The sequence below is a fragment of the Dreissena polymorpha genome, chromosome 4, assembly GCF_020536995.1.
Source record: "Dreissena polymorpha isolate Duluth1 chromosome 4, UMN_Dpol_1.0, whole genome shotgun sequence".
Lineage (NCBI taxonomy): Eukaryota > Metazoa > Mollusca > Bivalvia > Myida > Dreissenidae > Dreissena > Dreissena polymorpha.
The window spans coordinates 6,219,277-6,238,614 of record NC_068358.1 but is presented as its reverse complement, the minus strand read 5'-3'; the positions used below and the strand labels follow the sequence as shown (position 1 = coordinate 6,238,614).

The following is a 19,338-nucleotide window of genomic DNA, read 5'->3' as shown; positions in this document are numbered from 1 at the left end:
CCGTGTAAACGTATGACTGCACATGCACAGTCACTACTCGTGATGGCCTATGACTGCACAAGCACCGGCCGTGTTAACGTATGACTGCACAGGCACTGGCCGTGTTGTTGAAGGACTTCACCGACACTAGCCGTGTTGTCGTATGACTGCAGAAAGCTATCGACGCAGTAAGGTACCATAATTTACAAAGAAACAACATAAATTACAAAATGTTCAGCGTCAGCTGTCTGTTCCATTTCTTCTTTAATGGTGATCGCTATATTAATTAAATACTTTTAAGAAAGAAACTTTATGTGAATTTAATCACTATCGATAAATTGATATTTCAAATTGGAAACTTCTCGATTTAAAGACATTATATTTTAAAAATCTAATTGTGATGTTCATGTTTTTTCATAGCTGTTCTAATATTGAGTTTTCTTGCAATACGACGGTTGGTTAAATGTGAAATGGAAGAAAACAGAGCATATTTATATTTACTAGAATTTAGTGAAAAAATAATAACAAATATAGATGGTTTTCACAATCACAAGCATAATAAATACATCTAACCATGAACGTCGGAGCCATATTGCAATATTTCAATGACAAAAAGCTAAATGAATATCTTGGATTAATAATTTACGTTGCCTTCATTACTGTTGTTGGAATTGTCGGCAGTTCGCTTTCGATACTGTTTTTCAAGAAACAAATAAAGGACGGAACTTAAAATTGTTTTATAGCATTTCACAAATGATCTTTCAACGTCGGCGTTTTTTTTTTTGAGTTTGACATATTTACAATTTTCAATAAATCCTGACATTTTTTTATCCGTGTATTGAATTTTAATTCAGAGCGTTTTGTATGTGCGATTTGCTTTGAAAGATTTATTATGGTATACAGTGTTTCCAAACGAATGGGTACAATATACATGATAATATCGCATGATTTAGACAATACTATCTATAGTTTAATGTAAAATCTCCATCTTTACTAGTATTTATAAGTAAAATTTGGTAAAGAACATTAACATACATAATATCATAATCATTCAACAAGATTATCATATTTGACCAATTCACATAAACGTAACGCGCCCGATTGTATAATTTTTGAACAATATTCATTACTTTGTCTATTAATCTATGCAAGTATATTGTCATGTTTTCAATTATTACTTTTTGTTTTCGCATCTCATAAAACGAGTTTTTTAAGAAGATTCGTGTGTGTATAGTACAGTTTGTTTTAGTTAATGAATATCATTTTCGAATACGGAAGCGTAAGGGTTACTTGAGAACAAAGTGGCTTACGTAAATTTCGCAATATCATCTAGATCACAGATGGTGCATGTTTTCTCATGTCAAGGCATTTTTAACGCCGGGCAAATAACAATATCAACTTGTGGGACGATGAATTCAATGTGGCCAAGATATTGTATTATTTTGGATAATCCAGCTGGCGGACATGTTTTGAGTGTTCAAATTGAAGTTTTATTTATAAACACATCGCATACTATAATTAACATAGAACACAACGATGTAACCCTAAAGTGTTATCGTCACTATAAGGAGAATACACGTTTTCGAGGGCATGATCATCTGCGAACGCTTGAAAAATCCGTTCGAGGAAATGTGTATTTTCGCTATTATTGCATAAACAAATCACACGTACCAAAATAAATTTAAATAACATTGAAAACAATATGTCTTGTTCGTTCGACATCGACAAAATAATTCGATTTTTTTTTCATATGACGTCATACAGTACAAGATTGTGTTTTACATATGGCTCACTCGGCCATCATCAGAAATGCCGAGGCTTTACCTTCGGATTCGCTATATTCCAGTTACCCATGAATCATTTCGGCATTGATGGCTTCGCGTTTAATGTAAACATCGATTCTTCTGATGCAATAACATAAGTTATCAACTTCGGTGAATAAAGTATGTATTAAAAATGTTTTGAATCGGAATCTGTAGTAAATGTTACCTAAATTATCACAAATTTTGTATATTTAATCGCCATTAATTTTCTTTAATCGGGCCTTCAGTCGATTTTGATGTGTAACTAGTGCCGTGGGTGGGGTTAAGTAACAAACTTGAATGTTACATTTCATGAGTATTTTAAAATTTCGAGATATTTAATTTTTTTCCCGTCAAATATGCCATATTGACATGGCAGATTAGCATGTTGATGGTGGTCCTTAAGAATATATATACTGACAATATTTCAAATTAACCAAATGTTACATGATGGAATACTGAATTAATTGTGTATTGTTTAAACAAGTTATTTTTAACTGAACACAAATTTTAGATAAAACACTTGCGTTAAAATGGGTGGAACTAAATTCATGTAACTGAATTAAGTTCCAATGCTTAATGAAAATACACATTCGCCACGGTCATAAAAAGGGATGGCACGAGGTACCACTGTACTAAGTAATAAACATTAAACGTTGTTCTATTTGTTGAATTGTAAATTTTTTAAAATGTTTACTTTGATGTTTTTCTTTCACTGCTCTACTTGCACCATCTGGAAATTAAACAAACAGTTTTTTAAAGACTTGTCAATTTTAAAGAGTGAAACTTTTGAACATTTACTATAGTTGACAACTGTCTATTGATCAAGATATCACTAAGTCCCTAAAAGGTCTCCCAAAAATACTTTTATCTCCCCGAAAAGAACAAAATACAGTTGAAATCAACTGTAAAACATAAAAAAAAAAAAAATAAGTAAATACACATTTCACAACACATTAATACTGACAACCAAGCAAATAATTGTTACATAAAGAATTAATGTATATGATGTACAACCATAGAATTATTTAATGCTAAATAAAGCAAAACATCCAATTTGAATTTAAATGACTATAATTATATTTCTGGTTAAAATTGCTTCCTTGTTGCACAGATAATTTGCATAATCATATATATTAAAATAATAAAGATTGTTACAAAATTCAAGATTATGAGATAGATAAGCCTGTGTAAACAAACAAAAAGAGAATGAGTAAGTACTGCAAACAAAATATGCTGAGCAGCCTAATGAACTAAGCTTTGGAAGGAAAGGCACACTCTTTATAACATCATGTAAAATCATGTCCAAGAAAAGGCGTTTTCTAGGCTACGTATTTCTTCGGAGTATATGAACATATTAATACCATGGTTATCGGACTCGTTTAGCCATTCGATGTCCTAAGTTGTGGTGCACACGAGAAGGCCTGTCTGACATGTTGAATCTTCTCAGGTGAAATAGTAGCCACTCAAATAATAGTTCATATGGCATCTAATATCTTGAAATTGAAAATTCTATTATATAAATAAAAACTTTACTTTTGACAGTGTAGTCATATGAACTGTAATATTTGGTATCATTATCTTACTACACAAGTGTCTTTAAGTGCATGGAAATAACAAGATTAGCTTGACAGCGACAATAATTACATTGTATACCCAGTAGCATTACATGACAGTGTTGTTGACCATACAATATAACCCAGCATGTAAAATGTGATAAATTCCTAAAATATCATCCAATATTTATAAATGGATCTTACGGCCGTATTGCTAAAATAGTTAATATCTCCACACAATTCTATTTTTCAACTAATCTACATCAATACACTTTACCCAAACCACCGTAACAAGTGTTTAATGTGTATTTCAAAAACTTGTTCATACGGTTTACAACACATAAACATCAATATTAAATATATTGAAAACAAAATGCAAACACATCCAACAGTTATTTTGAATATTTTTAAACGATAATTGATAGACTTACCTAAAATGATGGATTGACAATTCGTTTTACAACGACAGTAACGGAATTACGTTGCGAAAGTCATCAGTTTCACGGCATTCTGGTCTATTGGAAAGACGAGTATAGGCAGTTTTCGATTGAAATTGTGTTTAAACAGTGGATTAATGCAAACTTGAAATGCAGCTGCACGAAGTAAGAAATGAGGAATTATTTTGGAATTTACTGGTCGTGACGGATAAATATACCGTCAGAATAAGTCATTGTTTTCATAGATAATTCTTACGTACAGGTCTATCTTATTTCGTTCAAACTAAATTTTCTAAATATTAATACTTGCAACATTTGTTACTGAAGTATTTCAAGCATACAGCAGGAACGTTGAAGGTACATAAACACTTACATTTACAGCATAGTCTTTTGAAAGTGTTGAGTAAATAACCTTAATTTTATTGACGTTGCCAATACAATAAAGCTGTTGGCAAGAGAGTACAGATGGTATAATTTGAAAAGTGGATTGAAATATTCATTGCCTTTATCACTGCATGCATGAGAAAACTGCTGCTTATTCAGTTCCCCATTTATGCTTGGAAAGTCGTCGAAGAATGGAGTTATCAACAAAGCTCATAATAACTTCATTGAATCCACTAAGAAGAACTCAAAGAGGACAGAAGTCTCAATGGGTAACATATAATACTTATTTCAAAACTTGATTGATATACAGGTATTTACCTATTTCATTTATCTATGAATGTATTAAATAACTGATGCTTATCCAGTTTCTCGTGTTTGCTTAAAAACTCGTTTAATCCTGGTGTATTCGATTTTATTCATCGGTGAGAAGACACAGAAGAAAATTCTATCTAAAAAGCGCATCTAGTGACCAAAGATAGATAGCATAGGTCCTCGAATACACAAAGAAAACTTAGTCGTTCAAATAACAGACAATATGTCTATGCCAATGGCGGGGGATAATAAATCTACAAAGAAAACTTAGTTGTTCAAATAACAGACAATATGTCTATGCCAATGGCGGGGGATAACAAATCTACATGTTTACAAGTGGAGGGTGTCACAACTCGGGAGTTACTTTGTTGATCCTAATAAATCATCATGCGCTACTGCAGTTATATTATAATACAAATGTACTTTTCAGCTTCCAGTGATTACATGCAAGTTATTGAGAAACAGCTCAGGATGGACAAAATTGCTCAATTAAGGGGACAATAACACTACAGTTACCAAGTCGATTCACACACAAATTTTGTATATACAATTATTTTTAAATTTGGTGAAATTCCTTGCTAAAGTAACTTAGAAACAGCTCCGGTCAGATAACATCCCTAATTAATTTCAATTAATGTAGGGGCTATAATTTTAAAGTTATTATTAAGTCGATCATGACAAAATTTACAATTGTACCACCGTAATACGATGATACAGATTAAATGCAAGTTCCATGAAATTTAAAATACAACAGTTGCTCAGAAACGGCTTAGGACTGGCATAACTAAAAAAAAATATCAAACATTTGGAAAAAAAAATCACAGAAATCAACACTCATAAAAAACAAACTACCGGTAATATCACATAGAGGATATTTGCTCATGTCAGTGATCGTTTGTTATTTCACGAGTGATCATAGACAATATATGTTCACGAGTGGCGAAGCCACGAGTAAAAAATATTATTTTTTATGATCACGAGTTCTTGATATAATATGTGCTGCTGTGTTTTGCACCTTCTTAAGTTTGATTAGTGTTGTCGTTGGTAACCCATAGAGGAGGGAGTTGCAGTAGTCCATGCGTGATGTGACAAGGGAGTTGACCAGGGACTTTGTTGCGTCTTTTGACATATATTTCTGATGTGGCTGCTCTGTCGTATTTGTGAGAAACATGATATTGAAATTGAGTTGACATGTTTTACCATATTTAATTCAGAGTCCATAAATGCACCAAGGTTTCTAACACAGCCAGATGTTTTAATTTCTCCGCTTCCATTTTGTACAGTTATATCTTGGATGTGTGTTTAATTTTGTTTGGAGGAGAATATAATGACTTCGGTCTTATCTGCATTTATCTTCAGCATATGTTGGTTCATCCAGCATGGACCAGCATACAATATCCGTCAGACCAAGTTCAGCAAGATTTAAGATTTCCGCTTTTGACATATGGTCACTTGGTTCAAACAACATATATTATTGTCCATCGTCGGCAATGATATTTCAGACCATGTTTCTTGCATATCTGACCTACTGGTTTGGTAAACATTGTGAAGAATTTCGGACCCAACACAGACCCTTGCGGTACACTGGATTCCATTAGCACTGGTTCTGACAAATTTCCATCAATTGTAACTGTTTGGTATCTATCACTTAGGCATGATGTTATCAATTCTAACGGTTTCCACCTATGTTGAACAGTGGTTTAAAAAGGGTTACTAAAGTATCATGATCGATGATGTCAACCGCTGCGGATAATTCAAGCATGACAAGAATTGTGACATCGTGCTTATCCAAAGATCTTAGAATGTCGTTTTGAATCTTCATCAATGCGGTTTCTGTAGAGTGATATTTTCGGTATGCTGATTGGTTTGTTTTATTTTGATTGCATGGATGCCGTTCCTGTTAGAATGTTAACTGCCCTGCTGTATGGGTTTCCAGCAATGGTCCTTTGAATGCCTGCCTTTATACCACGCAGGGTTCCCGGAGAATACATTTTGCCATCATTCGTGCGAATCTCCGCATAGAAATTTCGAAGTATTTGCGCTAGCTCATCATCAGGCACACTCTCCAGGTCCACCTAGATATTCCGTTTCTGCAGCCAGTCTGAATTAAAGACGAAATCGTAATTCAAAGGTCAATAATAGAAAAATACTCATTTTCTCGGACATGAACATCTGCGGGAGCTCTCAAAATCCGTTCTCGCCCTCGTACTGCGCACTCGAGCATGTACGGATTTTTCGAGCGCCCGTAGATGTTTATGCCCTCGCAAACGTGTAATATCCCTATACAGATATGGATCATTCGACACGCCTATTAATGCATAATCTTGATATCTGACAGTTATGGAATGGAACACCAATGGACAGACGTACAAACCGACAGATGGTTTAACTACTATATGCATTCATTTGGGGACATAAACATATTCAGTTCAAAATTCAAATGAATTTTTTCAAACTTCAACTTTCTTTTCAATAATCACACTTTGTATGTGTATAAAGAGTGTTATCAACCATCTTGATGGCTTGGTTGCTAAACCATTGACAATATTGCTTTACAACATACTTATTTTTCTTAAAATGACAGTTTTCTTCAAAGTTTAAGTTAAATAATATGAATGCAAAATTGCTTAATAATCAACTGCGGCCACTCTCAAAATATGTTACTAGTCTTTTCAAACACCCGGTATTTAAATGATCATTCACAAGAAATTGGTAATTTTCTTTATTATTATCCATATTATGAAGCCGCTTAATAATTAAATAACCATAATGAGTTAGCTGTTGATGCCTCTGAAGTAAATCGACATAAACATTTACTACACGTTTAGCGTAAACTCAGCGTAAACTGGTTAAGTTCTTCTTCGGACATCTCACTGTCAGCTATATCATCAATTGAAAAGTATAATGTTTAAACTTAACATAAGTTGATTATTTGTTAATAAGTCATAAATATAGAATTGTATGAGAATGTAACGGCAATTACAATATTGGTTCAATAAATGAATTTTTTAATGATTTTTATTCTTATATTACTTTACTACTGTAGTGGGGTTATATATAAGGGACACTTACACCGCCTCGCTATACATTTTGTAGCGACGCTGAAGAGTATTTGATGGCGGCTAAGAAAACCAGAAGGTCCCTGGTTCTAATCCCATTGAGTTTGGAATTTTTCAGTTAACATTAGCAGGTTACATTAGCACACAACCTAATTAACTCACTGTTGTCTGAAAGATATCCCACATATTTGACGGCAAAAGGTAATTCATGGAAGACTTTTAATAGTGGCGGATGACTAAGTGTGTAGTAGGGGGGCATATGAGGGACACTTAAAATATACTGCCTTGCTATATGAGGTAACTTTTTAAGTGATGGGAAGATTTACTTAGAAACTTGGTGGTCACAGGTTGAATGACCATTGTGGTTTTGAGTTTATTTTTGTAATCAAGTATTTACCTTCACCCATGCTGCCACTGTCAGATAGTACATGCGAATCAATTGGCTCCGAGTAGAATTCACAACGCTGCATGATGTTTTCCCTGCTGCCGTACGATGGTCCTCATTGTGGTTTTCTTCTTGTTGGTTGTCATTGACCTGCATCAAAATTGAAATCTTAATATTCTTATTTAGTTTGGTATGTGCGATTTGTTTATGCAATAATAGCGAAAATACACACTTTCTCGGACATGATCATCTGAGGGCACTCTCAAAAAGCGCACTCGAGCAGGAACGATTTTTCGAGCGCCCGCCGATGATCATGCCCTCGAAAATTTGTATTATTCCTATAGTTCAACATATTATATAATCCATTCATTTATGACAAATATATAGACCGGCACGTCCATCAATGCACAATCTTGAAATGTAAAATTGAAGGTCTGAGTGTGTCCTCAACCTTTGAGCTTGGGAACTGGGTATTGTGTATGCGACACTTTGTCTCACTGTGCTTCACATTTGGGCAAAGTAATCTTAAAATCCATACATTAAAAACAAACATATGGTCAGGATGCACAATTTTGAGACAGACGTACAGCCCGACAGATGGTTCAAAACTGTATGCCTCCCTTAGGGGCATAGAAAAAGAAGCCTTATGAATAAGACACTAGGTCCTATTTACACCAAAGTCTTCATCAGCGAAAAGCTGGTCTAATATAAATTCCCCGAGCTCCGACATATCTATTGTCCCACTCTGAAAGTCAAGCTCTGCTGCAACACAATTAAAGCATTCTGAACTTGGTAAATTGGTCGTTTGCACAGTATACTACTTATGTTGACATGAAAAATTATGATTATGAATCATCCAGCTGATTTAATTGGTTCTTAAAGGGGCATATCGACGGCTAATAATGTAATCAATTTTCAAAAATAAATGTTTAGTTAAGAAAGTATTGACTTAAAGGGATCTTTTCACGTTTTGGTGAATTGACAAAATTGAAAAAAGTTGTTTCAGATTCGCAAATTTTCGTTTTAGTTATGATATTTGTGAGGAAACAGTAATACTGAACATTTACCATGGTCTAATATAGACGGTATATGCATATTGTGACGATTTAAAAACCTGAAAATTATAAAGCGTTGCAACGCGAAATGATTGAATAATTTGGAGAGTTCTGTTGTTATCGTTTAATTTTGTGAAACTACGAAGATTGCTTATATGAAGTATAAAATACGTCTGTAATTCATACTTGGCAGGATGGCCGAGCGGTCTTAAGTGGTTTTTACTCCAGGACTCCGGGGGTCACTGGTTTGAGCCCTGCGGCGGGCTACATTTTTATATTTTTTTAAATTTTAATCTTTTTTTTTACTGAAGCTTTTTAGATCCAATGCTTACCTTTATCAATATAAAGCATTTAATGACAAACTTCAAAACATGCCAAAATCTGTGAAAAGGCCCCTTTAATGCTTGCTTTAACTCAAATGAAGCAAATACCTTGTTTTAAAAAATATTCTGTAAAAAAGGATATAAATAATAAAAAGGTTGCCCCAGGACACTTTTTGCAGGCGCGAGAAAATTGAAGAAGTAGTAAAATGAAATGTACATGAACTTTCACTATGTGCATGCTTACTGATGATAATGGACTTATAACGTTGTTTTTTTAAATCATTCATTGAAACAAACAATTCTCTGTGGGGCATTTTTTCGAACCAGAATTGGAGAGTGTCGGTATTTATTCTTATTTTTAAGACCAGCGAAATTGTATCATAATTTACCAATTCACATGCACGTAAACGCGCCCGATTGTATAATTTTTTAACAATATTCATTACTTTGTCTATTAATCTATAACAGTATGTTGTCAGGTTTTCAATTATTACTTTTTATTTTCGCATCATATAAAACGAATTATTTCCTCGTCGAAAAGTAATGTTGCGATGTTTTAAACTGCTACCGGTGAATTTTTCGAACTGTTGACCGTTGAATAGTGTGAACTGTTGCCCGCTCGTGCAGACTACCTCTGTGTATCCCATTTCTATTTGTAGAAATAACGTTATAATCATTCAGTATTTTCCGTTTCAATTCCGCATATGTACGGAAATGTCCGAAGTACTATATGTACTAGGGTTCAGCGTAAAGCGACCGAAATCAAAACAAGCGGTTACGTTATCTTAAAGGGTCCTTTTCACGTTTTGGTAAATTGACAAATTAAAACAAATTTGTTTCAGATTCAAAAATTTTCGTTTTAGTTATAATATTTGTAAGGAAATGGTAATACTGAACCTTTGCCATGCTCTAAAATATCCATTATATGCATCTTTTGACGATTTGAAAACCTGAAAATTATAAAGCGTTGCAACGCGAAACGATTGAATAATTTGGAAAGTTCTGTTGTTGTCGTCATATTATGTGAAACTACGAGGATTGCTTATATTAAGAAAAAATCATCCTCTCATATCATGAGCACGGATTGTCGAGTGGTCTCAGCGGAAGGCTTTTTACACCAGGACTCCAGGTGTCAGTGGTTCGAGCCCAGTTGAAGGTTACTTTTCTTTTTTTTTTAATTGTAGTTTTGTTTTTTTGTACTGGAGATTTTTAGGTCCAATGTTTAAATTTATCAATAAAAAGCATTTAATGACAAACTTCAATACATGCCAACATCAGTGAAAAGGCCACTTTAATCTCTAATGTGTTCTTCTTTCTATGTTTGAAATTTGATCAGGTAATAAGACAGTTATTTCATAGATGCTTGGTGGATGCCTATCGGCCTCGGGCAACAGTTCCAAAGTCATCCCTGATACATTGGGACAACAGTTTTGACTGTTCAACGCGCATCCATGAAATAACTGTATATTTTTCCTCATATACAAAACATGTTTTAGTAACAGCGAGTTTCGCTGGGAACGAGAGAGGAAGTTCAAGCAACAATATCTTATTGAAGGCTTCAAATGGAACTGAAGGTATTTAAGAGTTTCTAGGTGCATATCGGCCTCAGGCAACAGTTCCAAAGTCATCCCTGATACATTGGGACAACAGTTTTGACTGTTCACCAAGCATCCATGACATAACTGTTCACTATGCCAGGAATAATATTTTTATTTTTTTTGTATTTTTATTTATCAATTTGGTATTAATATTAATATTGGTAAGTATTTATCCCAATAATGTTATATTCTTAAAAAATAAACTTTGTGTTATTTTGAATTTCTTTCTTCGTATATAGGGAAATACCGTCGATATGCCCCTATAACGACCAATCGCCGGCAACTCAGTGGGTGGTGTATAGTAAACAAAGTATTAATCAGCAAACATGATGAACTAACTTTTGCGCAGCAAGTATGCGAAATATTAATTTAATACGTTACATGTTTTACAAGGTTATCAAAAGTTAAATAACACCTTCTACTGTGCTTACTTTGTTCTGTTGCAAGTGTCATCTGCACCCTGGAAGTGGCACTGGCCACTGTTTAACTATATCAATAACTTTATATGTGTCACCATCCTTTTCGAACAATAGATTGCCAAAAAGCCAGGTTGTGGCCAATAACCTGGACACGCTTCCCGGTCAGCCATTACTAAGGGAAGTTATTGCGCGTGGACCAGTTTATGGATATGAAAAACACATAACAGGGATTGAACGGCACGTGAATCGCCTTGTTAATACACGATTTCTCCTGTTCAAGCCCTCCTTCTGCCAAGTTGTCAAGATAGAGTTTATGCAATATTACACTATAATATCGAGCGCAACTCTTATCACAATTTCGGTTTTGCACTCTGTAATGTAAAACAGAATCAAAGATAACGACAAAATGTCATCGACGTTTTCTTAACGCTGTTATCCATTTTTTATGGTTGCATATTTCTATCATTATATTTATTTTATTATTCATAACAATAAGTACAGTACGATAGATATATAACAGTTAATAGTTAGTTTTGATGACAAAATGACATAATAAAACACAGAGAAAAACGTATGAAATTCTTGCATAGGAAAGTATTCAACAAATGGCGATTCTGATGCCAGTGGCTGGGCGAACAGTGAAAGCGAAAGCAATTACTTTCCAGCAAATTCAAATGTCACTGTGCGTGTAGTTCGGGCACCACAAGATATGACAGAACAAAATTAAACATCCGTCACTCAAACACCCAACTATGACAAAGGCCAAGAAAATACTTGCACGCATATTTAAATTTGATATCGACATTTTAAATTCCAATTATATTAATTTATCATTAGTTGGAAATCAGGACATGTAAATATGCGCCAAACAGATAAAGAATATGCGTTGACATAATCATTATATGAACACTGATAGCACAAACAATTAAGAAGCAATAGATAATAGATTATGGATTTTAACTATCGTATTGTTTGTTCATTACATGTCCATTGTGACAAAAATAAATATTGCGTCAGACAAAAACATGACTAAGATAGAACATTAGTATAATGTAAACATACCAGATACAATTTACGTTGCAATGCAGATTAAACATCTTTGGTGAACATGATTTCTTGCCCCATCGTGTTTGCGTATTGACGGCTTTTATGGCCGCAAAATTGTAAATTATACACGCATGAACGATATGGCAGAAATAATTCACCGAAGGAACACATGATGTACATACAAATATAATTCTCTTACAGGTGAATCTAGTGTATACTACACGGTAGTCCAACTTCAATTGTTAAAATGAACAAAGGAAATTTATGATCAATTTTACGTATCTAACAAATATATCTCCGACATTCGTATATTTAAATAGTAGCATCATTCTTATTACATGTATGTGCAAACAAACACGGGAATTTAAATAATACAGTCACGTTGGTTTTGAAAGCGTTCTCATTTTCATCTGTTTAGTGTATATAGAAACCGGTTAAAGACCACCCCCCTCCAAAAAATACGAGTACATTTTAGTAAGACAGATAGGTGTTGTATTAACCATCGCAAACGCGAATTAATATATTTTTAAAGAGGAATAATTTTTACATATTGAATGTTCAAATCATTACGTATCAAAAACATCCAAAATGATCCAAGTACATGTAGCAGATTTAGTTGCTTCTATACATAAGCAATATTCAACCGAGTAGATTAATTCTTTTGATAAACAAAACTTTATTTTCGTTCAGAGTAATCAATCAGTTGACAATGTCCACATAAGTAAGCATATCTAGTTTCCTGTGCTTACATTTAATAAGTCCTGTAACCGAACTGTTGCTTACCGTTGATACCCGTCTATCAGGTACACGTACGACGCTCATTATGTTCATATTATGCACCTCGGTCACGAGTTGTCATAAGGAAGTTATACAAAAATATGATTGCTGTTTATAAACACGGAGTAAAGATCTATGGATATAAATATTTTTCGCAAAAATGATTCAAATAAAGTGTTAGGAACTATACAATAAATGTGAAATATAGAAAAATCATGTTGGGAAAATTCTGATCAAAAGAGTGGTTTAAACGGACTAAATCATAACCTGTCGCTTACTTTGAAGAATTGATTAAGTACCGCACAATTTTAGAAAATCCGTTGTTTATATAAATGAATATTATTATCTTCATAATCTATTTAAAAACCTAATACACCTACACGATCTCTCCAGGAAAGATTTAGAATAATATAATTAGATCATTATCGTTGAACCACAATTGGGGCTATAAGGGTCGTTCGCCGCAAACTGAATTTGACATTTGAGACAAGTGTTGTGAACTAATTAAATACGTTTTTTTTCTGTGGACAAACGCCAGTTAGTATAACCATGTTATGGAGGTTACCGATGACGAACACAAGGATTGTTGCCGGGTAGAGCAAGCAACTGGAAAAACCGAATGTCATGCTATCACGTGATTGTGAACAAGCCAATTTGTTCAAAGTACACGCGACATTGCATAATTACGGTGAACACCACCCGTTGGTGATCGAAAGTGAAAGTCGAAAGACAAGTATAAATAATGTTGAAACAGAAAAGTCTGACAAAAACTGTGGTACAAAAGCTACTGTCGACATCACCATGCAAACTACTCGTTCATCCACGGATAGTTCATTAGAAAACATTCGTTCAGCGAAGAATATAGAAATTAAAACAGCCGACTTTATTTCGGTCCTTCAAGCCATCGATCAGGATAATAAAATACATTATGGACCAATAGAATATAGAAAACCAATCCCTGACGAAGAAAATATAACAGAAAATTGGAACGAAATAGGCATGACGCCTCAAACGAAGACTTTATATGTAAGGAGTAATTTTGAGAAAGATAACAACGATGGCTACAGAAGAGAATTATGTGATGCTGAGTCAGAAGATGAATGTGATGCGTTTGATGGTTTCGGAAAATTGGTTAAACAAAAAGTTAAAACGTTAATTGCGTGTTCCTCTAGTAAAGGGATGACAGTGGATGACGACAGTTTATCATTCCAAAAAGCAAATAAAGAAAAGGTAGATGAAAACGGTGATTATGTGTGGGTAAATAGTCCCTTACACGGTCAAGAAACAGGAAATAACACATGTACTACAGTTGTACATGAAGGCGAAGAGAAAGAGAACAAAGTCAGGGTTAGACAAGAAGATTGCGGCACTATAGCCTCTACCGTGTTCACTCCAGAATTTACTGAAACCACGACAAAAACGTGCCATTTTTTCCTTCCCTCACAGGTCGATGAAAAAGTGACCCAATCCTCACAAACTGGTCAAATTTCAAATACCAAATATTCTGGAAAGAGCATTTTACTTGTTGACCCATACAATTTCAATCGCGGTCACCGAGGCTTTATGATAATCGTTGTTAATCAAATGTTCAAGCATCACGCGTTTAGGGATGGAGCACATAAAGATGTTGTGTATTTAAAAAACATTGCTGACAAACTTCGTTTAACCGTCTTTGAAGGTAAAAATGAAGATATGTCCTTTACAGAAACGAAACAATTGCTCGAAGATGTGAGATGTCTCGACCATTCGAACTGTGACATGCTTGCCGTAGCATTTAGCACACATGGGTTGGAACAGCCGAACCCAAAAGCTAAAGGAAAGAGTGACCACGCCCTTGTGTGCTCAGACGACAGGACTGATTTTCACCAGCACAATAACTGAAATGTTCAACGACGAAAATTGCCCAACTCTGAAAGACAAACCAAAATTATTCCTAATCCAAGCTTGTAGAGGTTAGTGAATCTCTTTAATTATTGATTTATTATTGTATCTACTTAAACAAAAATAATTAAATGAATAGATTACAAAATCTATCAATCATTTTAAGTAGGCATGCCAAACATTTTTAATGTATTTAATCAATGTAATCACTCACGTTTTAATTAAGTCGGTAAAACCCTCATTTATATATTGAGATGTTCTTGAATTATTGTAAATTCTGTTCTAGGTGAAGAACATGACAGCGGTGCTGACCTTTCGGTGGCAAAAGAGGCCGCACTTGATCGAACTTGTGGCGGTAACACAGGTACATGAACAACTCATGCGGTTATATTATTTTATCATACCACCGCATTGATATCTGCCTGATATAACGTTGCCTGAACTTCCTGATTTACACACGGTGCTAACGAGAGGTAAACGCGCCAATAATAAAGGTTTATGTAAACGAGCATTCACTGTTTCAAACAGTGAACAAAAACAGTGACAGTTATCGATTTTACTTTTGAATGACGTTTTTACTTCGTGACGTTATTATCTAAGCGTGTTTTTCTATCTTCAGTAGAACTTTAAAAACAATGTAAACAAAATGGGTTATATTAAGTTACAAAAAAACCTTGATGTTTTATGAAGATTATAAATAATTATTGTTATCCACTCGTGATGATAGAATATGAACTAGTTCACTCCCTGCATCACCCATTACAATATACATTTCTCTGATCGCTCGTAAATTATAATCGATAATCTACTGTAACCGACAACCATCGTCAATTTTACTTCTTTACTTGATTTTTTTTTATTATGCTTCTTTAAAACGTAAAATTTGTCTGACGTTCGGTAACGTTTAAAACAACAATGTTGTTGTTTGTTCTCCTTTCAACGACGAACGTGTATTTTAAAGTTGGCGCATACACTATTAAATGGTGGGTTAAATTTGGTTCACACATAATATGACCAAGTTTTTACGTTGATTCACATCAGCGTGATCATCGACTTCTTACACAAGGTAGGCAATCAGTATTTTATCTTATCGAGGAAACTTAACGGGCTTGCTATGTTGAAATAGCTTATTTTTATGCAAACAACTCAATCATCGCCTATGATAATACATATACCGACTAACTGTTAAACGCAGGGGTATTTTATTAAGCCAATACAGTCAAGTTGGTAAAATAGTTTAAATCGTATATTTTAACATATAATCGGTTAAACAAATTGATGCGAAAAATTAAAGAACAAGCTTTCGACTTCAACATATATTCGCGTATTTAAGAAATAGGAAAAATTAGTTGTAAACAATTATGTCAATAACGTAGAATTATTTGTTGAAAAAGGACACAATGTGCGCATGATATAAAGAAAGCGCTTCGTTTTACAGACATGTTACCTGCATTTATCTAGACTATTCATAAAGTGATAACCGTAGTCATTGAAAGCTATCTTACATTTAAGTCGATATAAAATGAACATGAAAAATAAGACGAAAACCCATTCAAGACGTTTAACCAACCTGACCAATTTGAGAATAGAGCTCTTATATAAGATGATAACTATTTTGGTTGACAGCATGCGATTTTGTCTATTTTATTTGACTAAAATGAAACTGTTCAAACCGTAGCCCTTACTTCCAAATATTACTAAACGAATAAAGCACATACATTTATAAATGGTATTTTGTACATAAGATCCCGTTCCATTTACAATCAACATGTAAAACAAAGAAAAGCACCAAAATTCGTAGTTATATGCATAGTTCTAAATTATCAATATATAAAATGGCTGGGTGATAATTTGATTTTCTCTTTTAATCATCTGGACGCGCTGAATCTCCAAATTATTCACGGATATGTAACGCAACGTATATTAACGTGTACGTAAATACTGAAGAAAACAGCTAAATTCACAAAATGAAATTTGTGTTTTATTGGCTTATTTACAACTTAAGAAGATTGATCATCCGTTCAGACTGTTTAAGGCAAATAAAACAACAACGGCGGAAAAATTATTAGCGTAATAATTAACTAGCGGTTCTTCCAATTCATGTCAAATTTCAGAGACCTGTTGTCAGCCTTGCCTGGACGACTCTGACGCGTGCTTTGCTAAGGACAGCTGGGCTGGTGGCCATGAAAACCAAGGTCAACCTGTAAACCTCCATGACGACCTCCCGGCTACAACCGGAAATGAGCCAACCGCGTTACCAATGGTTCATCAGTTCACTCCCACTAAGCTCGTTCGTGAGCCTCTTGGGTTGAGTCCCCAGCTAAAACCTTTCCCATACGTTGACACACCGTCTCTGAAGTGCGAAAACGATCAACTTGTTTTCTACGCCATACCCCCGGGTATGTTGGCGTGGCGGAACACAAAGGAAGGCTCCTGGATGCTCTACTATCTTAACAATCTAATTGAGAAGTGTGATGTGAGGCTGCCAATTAATATGCTAAAATTGTTGTTAAAAGTGAACGCCAATATGTCTTTGAGGTCTACTGACGCTCCTTCTGATAAAAATCTCAATAAAAAGAAGGCGATATCAGTTGTAGAGCACAAACTTACTAGGGACCTAATCTTTCCGCCGTTCGTGAAATAATAAATTACATAAAACTTTTTTTGTAAACCCCGATGATGTTTTAAGATTCTTTTATAAGAACTTTTTTTTTTTAACAGCAATCAGTTATTTTGATATTCTGTTAAAATTCTTGTTCAAATTCGTATTGTACAATAAAACATCAAATGGAACAAAAGTTGCTGCATACAGAGCAAGGAAGCTTTTTTCTTTTGCCTATTTCGACAAAAAGTTGGTTTGTATTTCACGTTCAATACTTGTATCTGGCAAAATGAGCTTTACAAAAAATACCACAGACAGCGCTGAGACATGCTTATGAAAGTATAAGTTATGTTGATTTGAAAAAAAAACCGCACATTTGTGAATATGAAAATGGTAAAAAAAATGCGATCCATATGGTGATAAACTGCTCGCACTGTTATGAAATATATATATATACTAATACATAGTGCCAGTTACGCGGTCTCGGTAGTTTTCAGACTATACTTAAGGGGTCAATATTAAAAACGGGGTCCTTATACAACCCCGCGCTCTATGCACCTTTAATTACTATGGGGGAGGGGGGGGGGGGTGTAGGGGAGGTAATGCAATCAAATGTCACAATAAGGTCTTATATCGAAAACCACAATCACGTCTGAAAAAGAAATTTTGTATACCTCGCAATTAATGTTGCAATATATTTCTTTGAATGAGACGTTAAATAAATGACGTATTTATTTATAATACTATATTAGGTACCCCCTATATACCTTAATGCGTGTTAATATCGGATAAAAAAGGGTATGGAGATATATCCTGGCGATATGTGTGAATATATATATATACTTTATTATGAACCTGTTAATCTTTTCGTTTGTTGACATCATACAATTTAGTCATTTTATGTTGCATATTCACACGTTTCATTTATATTTTAATATGTTTGTTCGCTGTAAAGGGATACTTCTCTGTCATATGAGCTTTTTACCAGAATAGGGTACGATATATCAACAGTCTTAAAACATGAACATATGCTGTATTCGTATTAATTGTTTTCGCTGTGCTCTGTTTCAAACTACATCGATGTTTCTCTTGTAAGATACGTACACTTATATTAATTTTGTTTTTCGTTGTGCGTATATGCATTATTTTGTTGATTCTGTTATTTATTCTGACAAATCTCATCTTTTTAAAATTTAATACACAAGAAATCAAATATGTTTGAAAAATGTTTAATATGCTCACACATATTTATCTGGTTTTCATGGTCAATAGTTTTACACTATTAATTGGTGTGTTGAGGAAGTATATCGGATCATCGCAACATAGTTAATTATTAAACTTTAAATAGATGCATTTTAGTTTATTAAGTGTAATATATTATGCTATGTTTTATTTTATGTCAGTTTTATGAGATTGTGATATATAGTCTCTTATTATTCGCTAAGAATGGCTACATTCATACCCACATGCTATGCATCTTTGATTGTAATAATTGTTATGATGAATTGTGGATGAGTCTTTAATAAACTAAATATGTCTGTATATGCATTTAGTTCACAAGTTCGCAAGTATTTGTTCCAGCTCAGTTCGTGAAGGTCATGACAATATGTAAATATTCGTACAATAATATTGGAGAGAATATTATGTATGCATCTTACATAAGACCGATTGCCGTCCCGTATTAGTCACATTATACATGAAAAATTAACCGATATAATCATC

General features: G+C 34.1%; 1 protein-coding gene and 1 long non-coding RNA gene across 2 annotated transcripts; one reads left to right on the top strand and one right to left on the bottom strand.

Moving 5' to 3' along the window:
• Positions 1 to 2,693: 2,693 nt before the first annotated feature.
• Positions 2,694 to 15,576, bottom strand: LOC127876618 (uncharacterized). Its single transcript, XR_008047967.1, has 3 exons — positions 15,229 to 15,576; positions 7,927 to 8,064; positions 2,694 to 6,571 (listed from the first exon to the last, which is right to left on the bottom strand). It is a non-coding gene; the product is annotated as an uncharacterized LOC127876618 (long non-coding RNA).
• On the top strand, positions 13,150 to 19,158 carry LOC127876612 (caspase-3-like). Its single transcript, XM_052421962.1, has 3 exons — positions 13,150 to 15,085; positions 15,301 to 15,378; positions 17,129 to 19,158. Exons 1-3 carry the CDS (start codon positions 14,917 to 14,919, stop codon positions 17,656 to 17,658), a joined length of 777 nt encoding a protein of 258 aa, XP_052277922.1. The 5' UTR covers positions 13,150 to 14,916; the 3' UTR covers positions 17,659 to 19,158.
• Positions 19,159 to 19,338: the final 180 nt, after the last annotated feature.